Source organism: Phalacrocorax carbo, chromosome 24 (assembly GCF_963921805.1).
Source record: "Phalacrocorax carbo chromosome 24, bPhaCar2.1, whole genome shotgun sequence".
Taxonomy (NCBI): Eukaryota; Metazoa; Chordata; class Aves; order Suliformes; family Phalacrocoracidae; genus Phalacrocorax; species Phalacrocorax carbo.
This window is the reverse complement of record NC_087536.1, coordinates 5,457,646-5,475,881: the sequence shown is the minus strand read 5'-3', so window position 1 is coordinate 5,475,881 and position 18,236 is coordinate 5,457,646. Positions and strand designations below refer to the sequence as shown.

At 63.9% G+C, this 18,236-nt stretch overlaps 3 protein-coding genes across 5 annotated transcripts; 2 read left to right on the top strand and 1 right to left on the bottom strand.

Annotated features, from left to right (window-relative positions):
• Positions 1–310: 310 nt before the first annotated feature.
• PHYHIP (phytanoyl-CoA 2-hydroxylase interacting protein) lies at positions 311–4,137 on the bottom strand. Its single transcript, XM_064472590.1, has 5 exons — positions 3,831–4,137; positions 2,251–2,434; positions 1,308–1,482; positions 985–1,102; positions 311–854 (listed from the first exon to the last, which is right to left on the bottom strand). Exons 2-5 carry the CDS (start codon positions 2,413–2,415, stop codon positions 320–322), a joined length of 993 nt encoding a protein of 330 aa, XP_064328660.1. The 5' UTR covers positions 2,416–2,434; positions 3,831–4,137; the 3' UTR covers positions 311–319.
• Positions 4,138–4,900: 763 nt separating this feature from the next.
• POLR3D (RNA polymerase III subunit D) lies at positions 4,901–7,879 on the top strand. Of its 3 annotated transcripts, none has more exons than XM_064472634.1 (9): positions 4,901–4,973; positions 5,412–5,589; positions 5,877–5,920; positions 6,091–6,242; positions 6,338–6,462; positions 6,537–6,708; positions 6,808–7,061; positions 7,153–7,305; positions 7,618–7,879. In XM_064472634.1, the coding sequence occupies exons 2-9, from the start codon at positions 5,425–5,427 to the stop codon at positions 7,738–7,740; spliced, it is 1,188 nt and encodes a 395-aa protein (XP_064328704.1). In that variant the 5' UTR covers positions 4,901–4,973; positions 5,412–5,424; the 3' UTR covers positions 7,741–7,879. The 3 variants fall into 3 exon arrangements, with proteins under 3 accessions (XP_064328704.1, XP_064328702.1, XP_064328703.1); XM_064472632.1 differs by having other exon boundaries at positions 6,335–6,462; XM_064472633.1 differs by lacking the exon at positions 4,901–4,973 and adding an exon at positions 4,974–4,995 and having other exon boundaries at positions 6,335–6,462.
• Positions 7,880–9,007: 1,128 nt separating this feature from the next.
• Positions 9,008–17,508, top strand: PIWIL2 (piwi like RNA-mediated gene silencing 2). Its single transcript, XM_064472530.1, has 21 exons — positions 9,008–9,215; positions 9,291–9,378; positions 9,732–9,908; positions 10,007–10,117; positions 10,418–10,535; positions 10,679–10,803; positions 10,902–10,982; positions 11,327–11,440; positions 11,667–11,855; positions 11,991–12,075; positions 12,223–12,309; positions 12,470–12,610; positions 12,714–12,827; positions 13,211–13,399; positions 13,545–13,646; positions 13,745–13,864; positions 14,104–14,192; positions 14,529–14,634; positions 15,370–15,623; positions 15,722–15,829; positions 16,375–17,508. Exons 1-21 carry the CDS (start codon positions 9,008–9,010, stop codon positions 16,529–16,531), a joined length of 2,763 nt encoding a protein of 920 aa, XP_064328600.1. The 3' UTR covers positions 16,532–17,508.
• Positions 17,509–18,236: the final 728 nt, after the last annotated feature.

Below are 18,236 nucleotides of genomic sequence, written 5' to 3'. Positions count from 1 at the left end.
AGGGGGACAGCGGAGGGGAAGGGGGTCCCGCAGCAGAGGGCAGAGCACGGGGCTCATGCCAGCGAGGATGATGCTGGTCGGCCAGTCCAGGAGATGAAGGCTTCCTCCTTTGGGGTACAGAGCGGCACGGGCTCTGCCTCCATGCTGGGCGAGCATCCCGCCGGCTCCTTCCCCGAGCAGGCAGGGGCACAGGCAACGCCGCTATTTACACCAGCTGGGTCCCCCGCACCCATCCAGGTCCTCCACCCAGCAGCGTCCGTGGGAGAAGCCCCCGTGGCAGGCACCCGTCCCCCTCCCCGGCCCTGCCCACATCCCACCCTTAACGCCCCACGCTGATGTTGCACGTCTTGCAGCTGGGGTCCTTTTTGGCGTTGGCGGTGGAGAGGCTCATCAGCTGGTGCCCGCTGATCTCCCCCAGCACGCCGAGGCTGAGGTCCACCGGCTCGGTGTATATGACCTCCAGGATGCTGTCCTGGGCATGGCGGTACACCAGCTCGCCTTCCTCCACGCAGCACGTCAGGAACTTGTTGGAGGAAATGTCCAGTTGGGGTAGACGCTCCCGGCAGAAGAGGTCCCCCGAGGAACCCTTGGGTGCCAGGACCAGGACGACGTAGTGGTAGGCGGTGTACATGCAGTAGAAGTCCGCGAAGTAGAGGTTGGTGTTGGGGTTGAAGAGACGCTGAGCCGGGATCTGGAAACGGTAACGACCGTAGGGCGAGTCCTGGGGGGGCTGCCCGGTGTTGAATTCGGTGTTGCAGCTGAAGAAGATGCCGTGCAGCATGCCGCTGGTGGGCGAGCCGTGGCTGCCGCTGTTGTCCTTCAGCGACGGCTTCATCACGTTCCCGCAGTGCATCCTGCGTGCGGGGACCGGGGCGAGGAGGAGGAGGGACACACACACACACACACACACACAGAGGTAGGGTCAGGGGACGTGGCCCCGGCGAGGACCGGGTGGCCCCGGGAGGGGAGCAGGGACGGGGGTACCTGACGTGCTGGAAATACTCCTTGTGCTGGTTGCGGTAGAAGACGGAGAAGCGCAGCATGCGGCCGGCGATGAGCTCGGCTTTCTCCTGCAGCTGGGCCAGGTGCTCCTTGGCATAGTCTGGGGACAGGGACGGGGACATCAGGGCGTCTCCATCCCCCCTGGCACCCAACCCTGCCCGCAGCTCCTGTTCCCCGCACCTCCCGCCTCCCACTCATCAGCTGCCGCTCCAACCGGCCCGGCTTGTGCAAGCTCACGGCATCGCCCCCGTCCTCCCGGCTCCCGGCCCCGGCAGCGCCGGCTCGGCCACCCCCGCCACGCTCACCCCCGGTGCAAAACTCCACCGTCTCGCTCCAGCCGGACACCAGGTACTCGCCGTCACTCTGCTTCACGGCCGTCTGCACCGCGACGCTGTACTCGGTACGGGGGCTCAGGAACCAGTGTCCCCGCACCGTCATGGGCAGCGGCACCGCCTTGGCCACCAGCTTGGTGGGGACGTCCTGCGCCGAGGGGCGAGGGTCAGGCAGGGCGGCATCCCCCCCTCCCCATCCCCGCATCCCTGCCCGGTGCTGAGGGGGATGTTGCCGGGCACCGCACGCTGCAAAATATCCACGCTGGTGCCTCTGCTGGGGTATGTCCGGTACAGAGACACCCCCAAAACAGCGTGCTGCTGTATCTCCTGCTGCCCCCCACCCAGCTCCAGCCCCAGCAGCGCTCCCTCCTCCCCGCGCCAGCCCCAAACACCTCCCAGCAAAGCTGCTGCTGGGACAGGGACAAGGGGTCCCCCCCGAGGGGTCTTGGGGACCCCCCGCTCCCGGCGGCATCTCGCCGTGTCAATAGGCCACCGAGCAGCACCGCAGTGCAGAGCCGTTTCTGTGGCAACGGCGGATGCTGAAGTCGGGAGACACAGGGGAAAAAAAAATCCCACCCACCCCCCCAACCCCCCCTTATTATTGGGGAGGAGAAAAAAAATAATGTTAAACATTAAATAGCATCACCCTGGCAACCGCTCTGCTAAAAACGTCCTGAATTAGTGACTTGCGTTCAAGGGGAGGGGGGGGATGAGTGGTCTGTGGCTCCGTTCCCTCGCGGGGGCTCGGGGGGGTCGGTCGCACCCCGGTCCCTGTCCCGGTCCCCTCTGCCAGCTGTTGTCCCGTGGGGGGATTTGTCCCCAAATCAGCATTGGAGGGGGTTGTAACCCTGTTCCCTGCCCCAAAACCCCCTCTCCTCTCCCCGGGTGGGGGGTCCTGCGACCCCCCCCAGCTCACCCGATGCTTGAACTTGTTGGAGTTCTTATTCTCCTTCTTGTTGAGGTCGATGAAGTAGTGGGTGACCCTCTCCAGGTCCCCCTTCTCCATGGCCCAGGAGATGCGGAAAGAATCGCAGGTGATGTTGTTGATCTCGATATTTTTGGGGGTGGAAAGCAGCTCCATGGCTGGAGGGGCTGAGCTCCTGCGGGCAGAGCAGGGGTGGTGGGGTGCTGAGCGCGGCGGGGGCGCCCGCTGCCCACAACGGCAGCTGCCAGGCGGGCAGCCGCCCGCGCCGGGGCCCCCGCGGCGGAGCAGATGGCACCGGGGTGGAAAAGCGGCCGGCAGCCAGGAATAGGCAACGCAGGCAGGAGCAGGCAGCGGGAAAGCTGGGAACAAGCCCGTTCGGCTGAGCGGGGGCCCCGGCCGCTCCCCCGGGATGCCGCGGGGCCCCGGCTCACCGCCAGTGGGTGTTTCGGGGTTTGCTCAACACCGGGTGGGGAAAGAAAAACAAGGGGAGCGGAGGGAGTGCTGGGAGAGGAGAGGGTTGCACGCAGGCGGCTGGCACTGGAAAAGCTGGATCTGCCTTCGCCCTGGCCCACGGCCGCTCCGTGCCTCAGTTTCCCCATGGCCATGGCTGCGCTCACCCCCTACACCCTGGGAAGCCGCTCTCTAGGGTGGGCACACGGGGGGCTTTGCACCCCGGGATGGGGGATGCATGGGCACAGCGGGTGCTGTCGGTGGCACCAGGGACATGGGAGCTAGGGGATGTATCAAGGAGGTTGGGGGGAATGTGGGTGCCCCCCACCCTGCACCCCGGGTTTGTGCGAGCTCTGCAGGGAGCAGCGGTGCCATGGCGGGCACGTGTCTGAGCCCTGGCACCGTGGGGCTGCCAACGCGCCCACCACCCCCCCCCCCGGGCACCCGCGTGCAGGGGTGCACGCCCACGGCGGCTCACACACGCGTGCCCACGGCCACCCACACCCGAGCTCATCCATACCCACCCCCCGCAACACTGCACAGCAAACACACCGCCGTGCCGGCACAAATACCGCTCGGCACCCGTGGGAGCATCTACCCCATGCGTGGGCACCCGTGGGCACGCTCCCACGGCCACCCACGGCCACGGCAGCACCCCCGCTGAGCGTGCAGAGCCAGGGGTGCCGGCGGGCAGGCGCAGCACACGCTGGCACCCCGCAGCAGGGCGCTCGCTTGCCCCCGCAGCCCTGCAGCGAGCTGCACCGCGCACCCCCAGCCTCCACAGGCACCCCAGCGCCAGGCGGCCACTGGACGCCCCCCACTCCAAGCCGGGTGCCACCCTAAGTGCACCCCACCACCACCACCCTCGGGCAGAGCAGAAGGTCACCGGTTTGGGGACGGCGTGCCAGCCCGCCGCCCTATTGCTGTGCCCGGCATTGGCGTGGGGGGTCTCGCCCTGCACCAGGAGCTTTACAGCCAGACCGTGATGCCCCATATCGGGGTGTCCCCGTGTCCCCACACACCCCATGTCCCCCAAGCGACCCCTGCCAGGGCTTAGACGATGCCATCGGGAGGTTGCAGGCTCGCGGCTGTCGGTAGCACGATGCCGGTGAGGCCCTTACCTGGCTGTGCCGGGGGGCTGCCGGGATGCGGTGGGATGCTGGTAGGGCAGCAGGGCAAGGCAGGGCAGGCAGCCCCGGTGGGGCTGAGCTGAGCGGCAAGGGCAGAGGATGCTGGTGAGAACACGGTGGCGACGTTAGCCGGCGATGCCGCGCTGCTGCCTGCGGCTGCTGCGACTGGGATCCTCCCAGCCAGCTCGGAAATAGCAAACACCCTCCAGAGGAGGGAAAAAAAATGAGGGGAAAGAAAAAAAAAGGAGGGGGGGGGAAATAATATCTAAGCAGCTCGGAGGGATGGGGAGGGGGGGGGAAAAACCCTTCGTGTTCTGCCAATCGGGTGGCGGGTTGTGCACGGCGTCAGGTGATGGAGGCAGCGTTGCTCCTGCCTGCTGCTGCCTGCGAGGCGAGCGGGTGGCCGTGGGTGCAGCGCCGTGGGTGGGGTGGTGGGCAGCTCCTGCCTCAGTCCCCTATTTTGGGGCTTGAGGGGGGTGTCCCGGTTGTGCTGGGGGTGGAAACCGCCCCCGGCACAACCGGGACAACCCCCCCAAGCCCCAAAATTGGGTGCACTGGCTGCTGGGGGATGCTGGCACCCACGCGTGAACCCTGTGGGAAATACGGGTGCAAAGCCCAGAGGTGGGAGGACTTGCTGGTTTGCTGCTGGTGATGTCGGGGATGACTTTATCTGGTGGTGGGTGAGTTTTTTTGGGGGTGGGCAGTGATCACCCCAAAAAAACTCATTGCCGCCCAGACCCCTGAGTGCGTGGGATGCCCAGGTACGCTTCCCCTATGGGGTTGTAGCCTGGTTGGGTCCCCCCCAGGGCTGCAGGGGACCCTAGGGGGTGGCTACAGCCCAGACAGCCGGGGGGAGGGTTCAAGTGAAGGGGTGAATGACTACCTCCAATTCCCAGTGTCCCCCCCTTCACTGCCCACTGTTCCCAGTCCCAAGAGCCGGGCACTGCCCGCCACAAAGATGGCGCCGCCACCTTCCCAATGGGGCTGGGCAGTGCCAAGCACAAAGATGGCGGTTCATAGGCGGGCCTGGCTCGCCCTCAATAAAAATGGCGGCAGCAGCATCTTTCCGGGAAGGTCGGGGTCGCACCGCGCGCATGCGCAGTGGGGCAGCGAGCCGGTGGTTGCCTGGGGAGGGTAAGGGGCGGCGTGGCGTGGTGTACGGACACGGGGGGGGGTGGGGGAGCGTCTGGGGAGGGGATGCGGAGGGGTGCGAGGGGGTCCGGGCGGTGTGCGAGGGGGCTGAGCACCCTAGGGAGGCGGGTGCGAGTGGGCCCTGTTTGGGAGTGCAGGGGGGGATGAGACCCCTGGGGAGGGGGGTGCAAGTGGATCCTGGGGGGTGCAAGGTGGGGGCTGAGCCCCTTGGGGAAGGGGTACGAGTGGGACCTGTTTGGGGGCGCAAGGGGGGGCTAAACCCCCTGGGGAGGAGGGTGCAAGTGGGTCCCGGGGGGGTGCGTGGTGAGGGGTGAGCACTCTGGGGTGGGGTATACACGTGGGCCCTGTTTGGGGGTGCAGGGGGGGCTGAGCCCCTGGGGTGGGCGCTCGGCCGGGTACCCCTGACCGTCTCCCCCACAGGGCCAGGCCAAGGATGGCGGAGGGGGGCTCGGGTGACACCGGCTCGCCGGGCAGCCTGCGCCCGGGGCTCCCCGGGGCACGGGGGCTGCTCGGAAGGCGCCCAGCCGCCCCCCCCCTCACCCCCGGGCGCCTGCCCTCCATCCGCTCCCGAGACCTCACCCTGGGAGGCGTCAAGAAGGTGAGTACCCTGGGCGAGGGCTCCCTAAAACCCACCCTTTTTGGGGTGACCCTGCCTCCTGCCCCACCGCTTGGTGTAGGGGTGCTTGGGGACCCCCATAGTGCAGGTGGGGTGCGAAGAGGGGCCACAGGAGCGGGAGCCCGGGTGGTTTTGGGGTGCTGTGAGGGAGCTGGTCCGTGCGGGACGTGGCCGGGTCCCCAGCCGCCTCCTCCAGCCCTGCGGCCGGTTTGGTTTCTGTTGCTTATCTCCGCTCGTGCAGTGACTTGTCCCTCTGCTCTCGTTTGCAGAAAACCTTCACCCCCAACATAATTAGCAGGAAGATCAAGGAAGAGTAAGTGGCCTCGTAAGCATTTCCGTGGGGTGTGGAGGTGGTTTTGCCAGCGGGTACCTTCACAGTGGGGTCTCGGTGGGCAAAACGTGCTCTGAGATGGGGATCCGCTGCCAGGAGGGCGGCGGGGCGGGCAGGGGTGGGGGTGACGGCCCACCTTCCCCGTTCCCCAGGCCCAGAGAGGATGTCTCCGTCAAGAAGGAGAAGAAGGAGCGGGACCGGGACCGACAGCGCGATGGGCACGGCCGGGGCCGGGGCCGACCCGAGGTTATCCAGTCCCACTCCATCTTTGAGCAGGGCCCTGCTGAAATGATGAAGAAGAAGGGTAACAGGAGCTGCCCCCCCTTCCCTGGGGGGGGTCTCGGGGCCATCCTGCCCAGCTCAGGGCTCACCCCAGGGCTGCTCCGCTCTCCCTAGCAGGCTCCTGGGACAAGACAGTGGACATGTCCGACTTTGGCCCTTCCCACATCATCAACATCAAGAAAGAGAAGAGAGAGACAGATGAGGAGACGAAGCAGATCCTGCGGATGCTGCAGAAAGACGATGTGAGTGGGGTGGCAGGGGGTTGGCTTTGGTGCCAGTGGGCCGGTGCTGAGTGTCCCCTCTCCCGTCCCTGCAGTTCCTCGATGACCCGGGGCTGAAGAACGACATCCGTAACAAGCCGGTGCAGCTGCCGCTGGCCCACTCGGGCTGGCTTTTCAAGGAGGAGGCGGCGGAGCAGGAGGATGCCCAGCCCTGGCTGCCCGGCCCCAAGGAGGAGAAGATGGAGCTGGACCCACCAGCGGTGAAAGGTGTGCTGGGGTGGGGGGTGGGGATCCCAGCGGGCAGGGGCTGGGGGGAGCTGCCCCCCTCCCCTGTGCCCACCCGCTGCCTCTCGCCACTGGCGGCAGTGAAAGAAGAACCGTGCGACGAGGACCCCCCGCCCAAGCCAACGCAAGCCAAAGGACCCCCCGGGTTCCCCCAGGACGTCTCGGTGGCTGAGCTGCTGCAGCGGCTGAGCCTGTCGGCCGAGGAGGAGCTGCTCTTCCTGCAGCTGCCCGACACGCTGCCCGGCCAGCCGCCCACCCAGGACACCAAACCCATCAAGACGGAGCTGCAAAACGAGGAAGGGCAAGTGGTTGTGGTGAAGCAGGAGAAGAGTCAGGTAGGGGCTCTGGGGGTGGGAAGCGGGGTGGGGTGGGGGTCAGCGGGGTGACGTGAGTCCCCCCCCTCCGTCCCGCGGTGTTCCTCGGCAGGAGGCGAAGCAGGCAGAGAATACCTGCACCCTGGCCGACCTCCCCGAGGGGCAGGTGGGGAAACTGCTCATCCGCAAGTCGGGGAAGGTGCAGCTGGTGCTGGGCAAGGTGACCCTGGACGTGACCATGGGGACCCCCTGCTCCTTTCTACAGGTACGGGGGCTGAGAGGGGGGTGTTCTGGGGACCTGATTTGGGGTGCAACCCCACAAGAGAGCCCCTTGGTGGTCCCCAGGACTGTCAGGGAGGAGCAGGGTCATGCTGGGGATGGGGCTGGCAGCCTGTCCCTGCAGCGGTTGTGGGGAAGGACCCAGCTCTTGTCCTCAGGGTGTGGGTAGCAGCGGGGGGCACATCTTCTCCTGGCTTAGCCCCCCACAGTGGGCAGGGACTTCAGCCCTTCTCCCACCACAGTTAAAGGTTTTTCTGTGGGAGTGGGTGCTCATGAGCATTTCTCTCCTCTGGAAAAGGAGCTGGTGTCTGTCGGCATCGGGGACAACCGGACGGGCGAGATGATTGTCCTGGGCCACGTGAAGCACAAGCTGGTGTGTTCCCCGGACTTCGAGGCTCTGCTGGAGCACCGGCACCGGTAGCCCGGGGGGGCCCAGCCTCGCACCCACAGCCCGTGGGGACGGTCCCTGTGCAGCTTGGGGGCCCTGCAGTGCCCCGGCTCTGCCCTTGCCCCCTCCAGCCTTGCCTTGGGGACATGGAGAGGTGTCTGGTGCAGCTGTGACCTCCTTCCTGGCCCTGCAGTGGAGCAGCACTGGGGCTGCGGGCACCGGCTCTGACCCTGTGCTAAACAGGCAGGGGCTGGGGCTGCCTGCACCTCACAGATTTCTGGATGTGCGGGACCATGGTGTCCCCCACCCCAGCCCAGTTCCCCAGCAGCTGCGCACATGCTGGGGAGAGCAGGACACGCACCTGGGGGGAGAAATGTGGAATAAAAACCTCTTTTCCCCCTGTGTGGGGCTGCTCAGTCTCCTGCCGTCTCCTCTGCCAGCCTGGCCAGTTGCCACCAGCCCCTCTGGCCCTAGCTCTGGTGTGGCATGCTCGGTGCTGGCACTTAGGGCCATGTCTTTGGGGAGGGGCCCCCCTATATGGTGCCAGGGCTTGGTAGGCAGAACACCCCACCCTGTCCCCCCTTTGACCCCTCCAGGGCTCTACCATGGGGGCCGAACACCCCGAGGGGCAGGTAGCCAGGAGAATCTCTTCACTCTGACCTGAGGAAGCAGTGTGGAGGTGGCAGGGTCTGTGGGACCCCTCCACCCTCCCAGGGACCAGGGTAGGCCCTGGGCAGTCCCCCACCCAGCCTCAGGGCCTGCAACAGCAGGCCCTGGGGACATCCCCCTCCCTGGTGTTGGCCCCAGTATTAGCCCTGGGGACCAGTGTTGGTCCTGGGCTGTGCTGCAGCATGGTGGCCAGAGGCTGCCTGTTTCTGGGGGTGGGGGGGCAACTGCATCCCCCTACGATCCTCCATCACAGAACCAACTCCTTGCTCCACACCCCCCTCCCTTCCAGACATCCCCGGCGGGTGGGGTGGGGCAGGGGAGCACTGATTAGCCTATGCAGAGAGGGGCTGGGGCTGCGTTTGTCCCTCTCTTGTTGCCCCCACCCCATTTTACCCCACAGCGCTGCGGCCGCGCCCCCTCTCCCATAGCCACGCCCCCTCGCATAGCCACGCCCCCGTAGCGGGGCGCTGTCCGCGGTGCTGAAGCCCCGCCTATAAGAGCGGCACGCCCCCGAGGGGGTGTGACCAGCCGGTTGCCCAATGAGGTGCGGGTGGGCGGAGCCGCGCCTGCGCAGTGAGGCGGGCGAGCGGCGTGGCTGTCGGTTCGGTGCCGCCGCCTCGACGGGGCGGCCATGGAGCCCTCGCGGCCCTTCCGCCTGCCCGGCCCCGGGCCCGCTCTCCCGGGCAGGGCCAGGGGCCTACCGGGCCGCGCCCAGCTCCCGCCCCAGCCCGCCCCGCCCGCCCCCCGGCCCTCCCTGGCCCCGCTATCCACCCTGCTGTGCGGGCTGGGCCTGGGCGAGCGGCCCTGCCCTTCCCTTGAGGCCGGGGACTGGCCCCTCGGTAGGTGGTTGTAGCGGGGCGGGGGTAGGGGAGGATGCCCCAAACTGCCACCACCGTCCCCTCTCCTTCCCGCAGGCCGTGGTGCTACTGGCGTGGTAGAGGCTCTGGCACGGCCTGGCCCAGCAGAGGAGGAGGGGGGGGTGGCGGTCCCCACGTGCCAGCGGTGAGTCCCCCGCATCCCCCTTCCCTGGCGCCAAGCCCTTCCGATGGTTTAATCCTCGGTGGGTTGCGGGATGTTGTGTGAGTGATGCCGTTGGTGTGACCAAGCCGGTGTCCACGCAGCCTCCCTTGGTGGCGTGGTGCTGCGGGCAGCTTGACACCAAAACCCAGTGTTTTGGGTGTTTCTGGGCAGGGAGAACCTGCTGCGTGTGCGGCACGAGCAGGGGGCACCCAGATGCTGGAGCAGGGGGGCACTGTGGGGGGCTTGCACCCCAGGGTGGTGGGGTGGGCTGTCACTGGGGGTTTGCAGCCCAGATGGCCCTGGCATGCCAGGGCTCACCTGTGCCCATGCTGCAGAACCAGGATCCTGTGGCGAGGCAGAGGGGACGCCCTGCCTGCCCCCCCCAGGAGAGATGCTGCTGTGCTGTCCCGCGGGAAGCCCCACACTGCTGCGCCCAGCCTGCACCCACCAGGACCCCGGCCCTCCCTGCCACCTGCATCCGCCCCAGGGTCCCCCCCGGCTGCCAGCAGACCGTAAGTAAAGCATCAACAAGTCCCAGACCCACGTTTTGTGGTCCAAGTGCTGCCTGGGGTTGCGGCTGGCCACCCTGCCTCTGCCCCATCTCTCTTAGGGTGCCAGGGACAAAGCCAGCGGCGAAGGGAACCCCCTTAACCGTGGGGCTGAACTCGGTTAAAATCCACTGCCAGAATGATGCTGTCTACCAGTACCACGTTACCTTCAGGTATCAATGCGGGCACAGGGGGCCGGGCTCCCCTGCAGCCCCTCGGAGGGTGGGTGCCCCTGGGCAGAGCCCTCTGTGTCTCTCCCTCCCTCTGTCCTGGTTGCCGCTAGATGGAGCGGCCGGCACGGCCACGGTGCCTGCGGGCAGAGCTGCTGCAGGGCAGCAAAGCAACCGAGCTCTGGCTTTTCCTCCTCGTGGGGTTTTTGGGGTCCTGAGTGGGGCCTCACTGAGGGGCAGAAGAGGGTTAAAAGACCGAGGACTTGCCAGCGGCGGTAACTAATGCATCTGTGTCTCCGGCAGCCCCGAGGTGGAGTGCAGGAGCACACGCTTTGCCATGCTGAAGGAGCACCGGGCAGTGACAGGGGACGTGACCGCATTTGATGGCTCCATCCTTTACCTGCCCATCCTGCTCCCCCAGGTAAGAGGCAACGTGATATGCACCAGGGCGAGGTTGTTCTGGCCAATTTGGGGTGCGGGGATGTCCCCCCTGGGTCTCCAGTCAATGCGGTGGGTGGGAGAGCATCCCTCCCACCCTGGCTAATGCACCGTCTCGCCCCGCAGCCGGTCAGTGTGAAGGCTCAGAGGAGAAGCAGCGGAGAGGAGATTACCATCACCATCCAGATAACCAAGGTCCTCGAGCCCAGCTCAGATCTCTGCATCCCCTTTTACAACGTGGTTTTCCGGAGGTGAGGGACGGTGGAGACCCTCCCCGAGCTCTGGGAGGAGACCTTCCTCCTCCTCCCCCCGAGCCTGAGCCCATCCTGCTTTTATTTTGCTTTCCTAGGGTGATGAGAACCTTAGACATGAAGCTTGTTAGGAGAAACTTCTTTGAACCTTCCCAGGCCACCATATTACAGCACTACAGGTGGGTGTTGGACACGGTTTCCTTCTGCTGCTGCTCAAGCGCATGACTTCGAGACGGGGACACCCCTGTCCCCCCGGCAGTGGCGTGACACTGGAAATTCAGAAATCTTTGCCCGGTCAGCTCTCTTAGCCAGCTCTGGTTAGCCTGACCTCAGAGCGCCTGGTTTCTGCAGTGCAGTTCAGGGGTTATTAGCTGAAAGCCGGCAGCCAGCTGGGAAATTAATCCCCGTGTGTTTTGAGCGCTCCTTGGTGAGCGGGACGGCTGCCCGGCTCCTCTGGCAGCACCGTGCAGGCGGCTCCGACTTTAACCCAGGCACCGTTGGGCACCTTCTCCTCTGGGCACAGGCTGCAGATTTGGCCGGGATACTCTGTCAGCATCCGGAAGAAGGACGGCGGCCTCTTCCTCTTGGTTGACGCCATCCACAAAGTCATCCGCAGTGATTCCGTCCTGAATTTCATGTAAGAGAAAGGAAAAAGCCCGGGGGAGCTCTGCGGGGCTGAAGGGATGAGGGTGGTTTTCCAGCAGCCGTGTGCCCAGAGCTGGCTCTTGGCGATGGCAGTGCCGGCCGTGGTCGCTGGGCCTGCGGCCACCGGTGCCATTTGGCAAAAGGTGTTTTATTTTTGGGGTGGTGCAGACTGGGAGCGTCACCGTGAGCCTCTCCTCCTCCCTCTCTCCCTGGTACAGGCACACCATCTACAAGCAAAATGTCAGCAGCTTCCAGGACGAGTGCACCAAGCAGCTGGTGGGCAACGTGGTCATCACCCGCTACAACAACCGCACCTACCGCATCGACGACATCGACTGGAACAAGACCCCGAGGGACAGTTTCACCCTGGCCAGTGGCGAGGAGATCACCTTCATGGACTACTACAGGTAGGGACCTGCTGGAGCATCCCTTGGGATTAGTGTCTGTCTGTGGGGAAGGGCTTGATGCCTGCCTCTGTCCTGAGGTGGGTGAGCAGAAGCTGGAATGTCTCACCTGATGCCAACTCCCTGCTGTTTTTCCAGCAAAGCCTATGGGATCACCATCAGGGAGCTGGACCAACCATTGCTTGTCCACAGGCCCAGGGAAAAACAGATGCCAGACGGGAAGGTGAGCCAGGCACAGAGACTTGGGGAGGGGAAATTGGGACACATGGTCTTCTCTCAGCTCCTCCAGCCCCTGTCCTGCCCACCACTGGCAGGGCAGGGGCTTGCAACCCCCTCGGGGTGCTGATGGTGCCTGTCCCGCTCCCCGCAGCGCCGGATGGACATGGTACTGCTCGTGCCAGAGCTCACCTTCATGACCGGGGTCCCCGATATAAGGAAGGACAGTCGACTGGTGAAGGTAAGAGCGTGTTTGCATCTGATGGTCCCAGCTCAGCCGAGCCGGCGTTGCCCAGTCTGGAGAGCTGAGTCCCAGCCAGCCGCTGCTGGGGAGAGCTTGGAGCACCCCATCACACCCAGGGGTTCCCCAGCCCACCTCCTCCCGTGCCTTCCCGCTGCAGGACGTGATGCGGGAGATGCTGCAGAGCCCCAGGCAGCACTACGTGCGTCTCACCAGCCTCCTGCGCAGGATCAGCGACAGCCCGGAGGCCTCGGGGGAGCTGATGCGTTGGGGGCTCAGCCTGGACCCAGACATCCACAGGGTAAGGGCTGCGGGGGGCCAGGCTCTGAGCTCCCCCCCAGGAACGGAGGCAATGTCCGCACTGCAGCGGCACTGGAGCTGCCGTGGGTTTCTGCTCTGTTTAGACCCAGGGCCGAGTCCTGCCTGCGGAGAGGATCAACCTGCGGCAAAGCTCCTTCATCCCTGCCGAGGATCTGACCTGGAACAAAGAGGTCACACGAGAAGCCTCCATTTCGGCGGTGAGCCACCGGCTCGGCCCTTGCAACAACATCCCCTTGTTTGAAAAGTGGGATGGGTTTTCTTAGTGCTGGCGTGCCATCTGTCCCGCTCCCGTCTGAGCTTGTTCGAGCTAAAACCCTTCCCTTATTTATATTGGCTTTAGGCTTTAGCCTGTTTTTCCGAAGGAGGGTAGAGGTACGTGGCCGCAGCGGCTGCTTTCCCACCTCCTCTTGGAGCGACTGAAGGCTTTCAGACTGCCAGAATCGGATGTTGTCATGTGCCCTTTAGGTTGCTTTTGGGCTGCTTCCCCTCTCCCAAATTTCCCTGCGTGCTGCAGGGCTGGGAGCTGCCCGGTTCAGCAGCCACGGCCCCAAGGCAAGGGCTGTCCTTGCCTCCCTCCTAGATAGCCGTGAATTACTGGCTGCTGGTTTACCCGAAGCGACTGCAGGGCCTGGCGAAGGATCTGGTGGCCACCATGGAGAGCGTCTGCGGCCCCATCGGCATGCACATCAGCCGTCCCGCCTTGGTGGAGCTGAAGGACGACCGCATCGAGTCCTACGCCAAGACCATCCGAAGTGTTTTGGGCAGCGAGGTGAGGAAGGGGGCTCGGGGGGAAAGCGCGGGTTAGCATGGGGTTAATGCGTCTGCTGGGGAGGGCTGTGGAGCCGGTTGGTTTTCTCGGATCCCCGTGAATCCGATGCTCGTGCATCGCCCTCCCGTGTTGTGCTTCTCCACAGGACAAGGTGCAGCTGCTCCTGTGCATAATCTCCAGCAGCCGGGAGGATTTGTACGCGGCCATCAAGAAGCTGTGCTGCGTGCAGTTGCCGGTGCCCTCCCAGGTACGCGAGGGGCTCGGCGGAAGGCAACCACCGGCGCAGGGAGCCCGTGAGCATCTCCAGCCTCGCTTTCCCTTGTGGTTTTTTTTTTCCCCCTGCAGGTCATCAATGCTCAGTCCCTCATGGGCCAGTCGGGCAAGATGAGGAGCGTGGTCCAGAAAGTCCTGCTGCAGATGAACTGCAAGCTGGGTGGCGAGCTCTGGGGGGTTGACATCCCCCTGGTAAGGCGGGCAAAACCCCTCGGCGCATGCGTGCGATGAGTTTGCGAGCTCCAGGGTGTAAACTGTCACGGTCACGGGTGTCCCCCTGGGGATGCGGATGAACCATCTGCAGAACTGGGGTTGGCGCCTCGGTTTTGTGCGTGCAACGTCCTTCGCAGCTGGAGGGATCCAGGCAGGGCAGCCTGGAGGTGTCTGACTTATCCCTCACTCCCACCTGCCTTTTTTTTTCCCACCCCCAGAAACAGCTGATGGTTGTCGGCATGGACATCTACCACGGCTGCAGCAAAGGGATGCGCTCCGTCATCGGCTTCGTGGCAAGCATGAATCAGTACGTGGTGTCCCGGGAGGGAAGGCTTTCTCCTCCCTCTCCGCCCTGGGGATGCAGGGGAGGGTCCCTCACCAGCATGCCTTTGCTAGGAGAGGGGGAAAGCTGATGCTACCCCCAACTGCTGTGCTCAGCAAAGTCTCCGCCAGCGTGTTTGTGCTGGGCGTCGCTGGCCGCTGGCGCAGGTAGCGGCGACCTTTGGCGCGCCCTCGGCACCGTGTCGCCGGGAAAGGTGCCACGAGCGCCGAGCCGGGGTCGATTTCGGTTGCACAACGGCTCGGTGGACTTCGGCTGGCAAGGTGGGGTGCCTGATGTGCATTCCCCTCCTTCCATCCCCAGTGTCCTCACCAAGTGGTACTCCAGGGTGGTCTTCCAGATGCCCCACCAGGAGATCGCCGACAGCCTGCGGCTCTGCCTGGCCGATGCCCTCCAGCGCTTCCACGAGGTGAGGCCGAATCCCCAGCCTGGTGCTATTGGGGGAAAAAAAAAACCCTCATTGTTTAACATCTCCTCAAAGCAAGGGTTAAAACACCCCGAACCTGTCGGCCCGAGTACGTGTGAGCGAGCAAACATCCTTGGCAGCCTTTGGACTGGATGCGGCGCCCGCAGCCGTGCGCGCGGCCCAGGAGGCTCACCCTTATCTCCAAAACGTGCAAACCTGCCTCGAGGATTAGTTTGCACTGGGGGGAAGTGCCACGTTATGCCTCTGCCTGTATCAGCGTCGAACTGCTGAGCCCTGTCCTCCTGTCCCATGTCCCCAGCATGAGAAAAGCAGCGTGTGATGGAGCCGGGGCCAGGGCCCGCTGGCAGCGGGGACCCGGTCTCGGGATTGTCCCATCCTTCTGCGGGTGCTGGAGAAACACCCCTGAAAACTGGAAGTTTGGTGGTCACCAAACACCCGCGGGCAGAATTAATGCAAACGCTGCTTCTCCCTGCCCTGCCAGCCCTCCTGAAACTTGCTTTGAAATGCATTTGCTGGGGCTGAGTGTAGTTAGGGGCTTTCTGCAAAGCTCGAGGGCGATGGGTTGAATTCACAGGCTGCAAGACTGCTGAGTCGTCCGCCCTGGAGAGCCGGTGGGCATCTAGTGCCCAGCTTCTTGCCAGGGCAATGCATCTCCCCCTGCCAGCCAGTCCTGGGGGGGTTAAAAAGAGTGACCTCTTCCCCCTTCTCCTTCCCCAGATGAACCACTGCTTGCCCAAGAAGATAGTTGTGTACAGGGACGGCGTGTCCGACAGCCAGCTCGACACCGTGCTCAAGTATGAGATCCCGCAGATGCAGAAGTGCTTCGACACCTTTGAGAACTACCAGCCCAGCATGGTGGTCATGGTGGTGCAAAAGCAAATCAGCACCAATTTCTACGCCTTCACAGCAGAGCAATTCACGTCCCCTCCTCCGGGGACGGTCATCGACCACACGGTCACCAGCTCGGACTGGTGAGTGGTAGCGGCAGCGACGCCGGCTGCTTTCCGGAGAGCTGCAAAAAAACCCCTTGCGTGCCAAAACAAATCCCTCGCCCTTCCTTCCCTCTCAGGCAGGATTTCTTTTTGTTGGCCCATCGCTCTCGCCAGGGCTGCAGCATCCCCACGCGGTACATCTGCTTGCTGAACACGGCCAACCTCAGCTGCGAGCACCTGCAGAGGTAAGGGCAGGCTTTCCACAGCCCCCCCCTCTCAGCATTCCGCAGCGTGGGGGTCTGTGTCTGACCCCCCCAGATCTGGGGGTTTTTGCAAAACAGTCCCCTGGAGCTAGGGGGGAGGGCAAGGGGCTGAGTCTGCTCTTTGTACTGGGTTAGCTGGGAGGATCGGGAAGCGGATGAGGGAGAGGAGGCGGATTGCATCTGTCGTGCCTCCTCTCTGGGCAAGAATTAATTGTGAGGGTGACCAAGAAAAATCTGTGTCACCCAGTGCTGGCCTCGGTGGCCTCGCAGGAGAGCTGCTGCGGGTGCAAACCCGGCACAGACAGCACCCGGGTAATTAATGCCATCAGCCGCTATCGGTGCCCAGGCAGAGCCTGCCCTTTAACTCCTGCAATCAGGAGGAAAAACACCCCTGCGAGCAGGTTTGGCCTTGCAGCCTTCGCAGCGAGAGAGCTGCCGCAGCCAGCGCTGACCTGCCGAAGGGTCCAGCCCCGAAGCGCCGGGATGGCAGGGAGCACTGACGCCTTTTTCCTCTCGCTCGTCCCCAGGTTGACTTTCAAGCTCTGTCACCTGTACTGGAACTGGCCGGGCACCGTCCGGGTCCCTGCCCCGTGCAAGTACGCGCACAAGCTGGCCTTCCTCTCGGGGCAGGTCCTGCACCACGAGCCCAGCGCCCAGCTCTGCGACAAGCTCTTCTTCCTTTAACCGGGGTGCTGGCGACGGGGGGAGAAGGGGCTCGCTTTGGGGTTCAGCCCCCCCCAGCTGCTGCCGTTGAGTCTCCTGCAAGAGGGACTTTCTTTCCTTAAGTATGTGGTTTTTTTCTTTTTCTTTCTTTTAATCTATTTCTGCCCACGGTTTCTTGGGTTCATTTTTATTGTTGTTTTAAAAGGCTGCTTGGAAGCGCTCCAGTGTGGCAGCAGAGCCCTGGAGCTGCGGGCTCCCGGGATTCATCTCCATGGGAATGACCCTGGAGCAAAACCCCGCCGCTGCTGCTGCCCACTGGTTTCCAGTCCTCCCAGCAAAGGGGTTTGAATAAATTGAGCCCCAAAGGTGACGCTGCTCCCGCAGTGCAGGCTGCAGCTTATCCCTGCCCGTCCCCGTGCAGGTGCTGGATGCAAAACCCAAAGATTTTGGGGTTTTTTCCCACCCAATCTGTTGCGTTGCCAGCGAGACAGCGTCAGTTTGAAATTTTACGTTGCTTTTTGAGCTCCTGTTTAACAAACCCTGTTCCAGTTCAGCTGATCGTCGCGTGCTTAAAAAGTCACTGGTTTTCTAAGAAGTCTTTATTTTTTTATATATATTTTTTTTATTATTCTCTTGGGCTGACGGGAGAGCAGGTCCCTATCCCCAGGGAAAACCAGGTGTTCGACTTTTCAGCTTTTTCAGGTGTTTCTCTGCCATGGTCAAGGAATGTTTGAGACCTTTGAGCTCGAAGCTCTTGGGGGGGGGGGGCTGTGAGAGCATCCCCAAAATCACCTGGATTCCACCTCGGTGTGCCCCCAACCCACCCCTTGTGCAGGCACCAGCAGGGATGGGGGTACGGTAGGAGCCTCCCCCTGCCCTCCCAGTCTCTCCCCTCCCTTTTTATGCAAAAAAAAAAAAAAAAAAAAGGTGAAAATATTTAAATTTTTTTTTCTGTATCTGTAGTTTGCCATTTACTTCAATAAAAACGTTGCTGACTCCCTGGTCGTGGGGGCTGGGTGATGGTGGGCGACGGGGCTGGGTGCTCATGGGGACGTCCTGATTCCCCCCCCCCGCCCCAATCTTTCCTGGGGGGTCCCAGGATCGAGGGGACAGGAGGGGACACGCAGCAGTGACATGGTGCCACAGCACCCGTCACCGTGTCCCCTGTGTCCTGGGTTAATCATTCACCGTCGCCCCTCGCCGATAGCGGCTTTTATCCCTTTCATTTGGCGGACTTTGGCAGCCTTCGCCTGGCCTGGGCGGGTGTTTTGGCGCAGGGTGAAGCTTGGCCCCCTGGGGGGGTGCTGGGGCCAAAGTGGGGGTGCTGGCTCGGGGCAGCCGGACGGGCCCCCCATGTGCCTGGCCTCCCACCAACCGCCTTTTTATATCGTGCCGTCGCTGCTGCCGGCGGGGAGAAAGGCTGCCTTGTCCTCGCTGGCTCCTTGGCACGGGGAGGGGAGCCGCGATGGCTCCTGGCTGCGAGGCTGGCGGGCTCAGCCCCCCTGGATCCCACCTCTGGTCCCCTCCAGGGGGGCCCTGGGGTGTCACATGCCCCCCAAGTGGGGTCTGTTTGGTACTCTGTCGCCTTGGGAGGGGTCTGAGGGGTGCCCCCTGCTCCCAAGGGGTGCCTGGGGGAGTCTGAGTGGTGCCCTGTTCCCCTGGAAGGGGTCCGTGGGGTGCCCTGTCCCCCCGAGGGGTGCCTGGGGGGGTCTGAGGGGTGCCCTGT

What these genes read in the sequence shown, in the direction of transcription:
- POLR3D (XM_064472632.1), top strand. Translation starts at nt 5,425, where the DNA reads ATGGCGGAGGGGGGCTCGGGTGACACCGGCTCGCCGGGCAGCCTGCGC. An exon ending in GGATGCTGCAGAAAGACGAT is followed by an intron (nt 6,463 to 6,536) that starts GTGAGTGGGGTG and finishes CCGTCCCTGCAG; the next exon opens with TTCCTCGATGACCCGGGGCT. An exon ending in TGAAGCAGGAGAAGAGTCAG is followed by an intron (nt 7,062 to 7,152) that starts GTAGGGGCTCTG and finishes GTTCCTCGGCAG; the next exon opens with GAGGCGAAGCAGGCAGAGAA.
- PHYHIP (XM_064472590.1), bottom strand. Translation starts at nt 2,415, where the DNA reads ATGGAGCTGCTTTCCACCCCCAAAAATATCGAGATCAACAACATCACC. An exon ending in CCAACAAGTTCAAGCATCGG is followed by an intron (nt 1,483 to 2,250) that starts GTGAGCTGGGGG and finishes CCCTCGGCGCAG; the next exon opens with GACGTCCCCACCAAGCTGGT. An exon ending in GGTGGAGTTTTGCACCGGGG is followed by an intron (nt 1,103 to 1,307) that starts GTGAGCGTGGCG and finishes CCCTGTCCCCAG; the next exon opens with ACTATGCCAAGGAGCACCTG.
- PIWIL2 (XM_064472530.1), top strand. Translation starts at nt 9,008, where the DNA reads ATGGAGCCCTCGCGGCCCTTCCGCCTGCCCGGCCCCGGGCCCGCTCTC. An exon ending in AACAGATGCCAGACGGGAAG is followed by an intron (nt 12,076 to 12,222) that starts GTGAGCCAGGCA and finishes CGCTCCCCGCAG; the next exon opens with CGCCGGATGGACATGGTACT. An exon ending in CCCTCCAGCGCTTCCACGAG is followed by an intron (nt 14,635 to 15,369) that starts GTGAGGCCGAAT and finishes CTCCTTCCCCAG; the next exon opens with ATGAACCACTGCTTGCCCAA.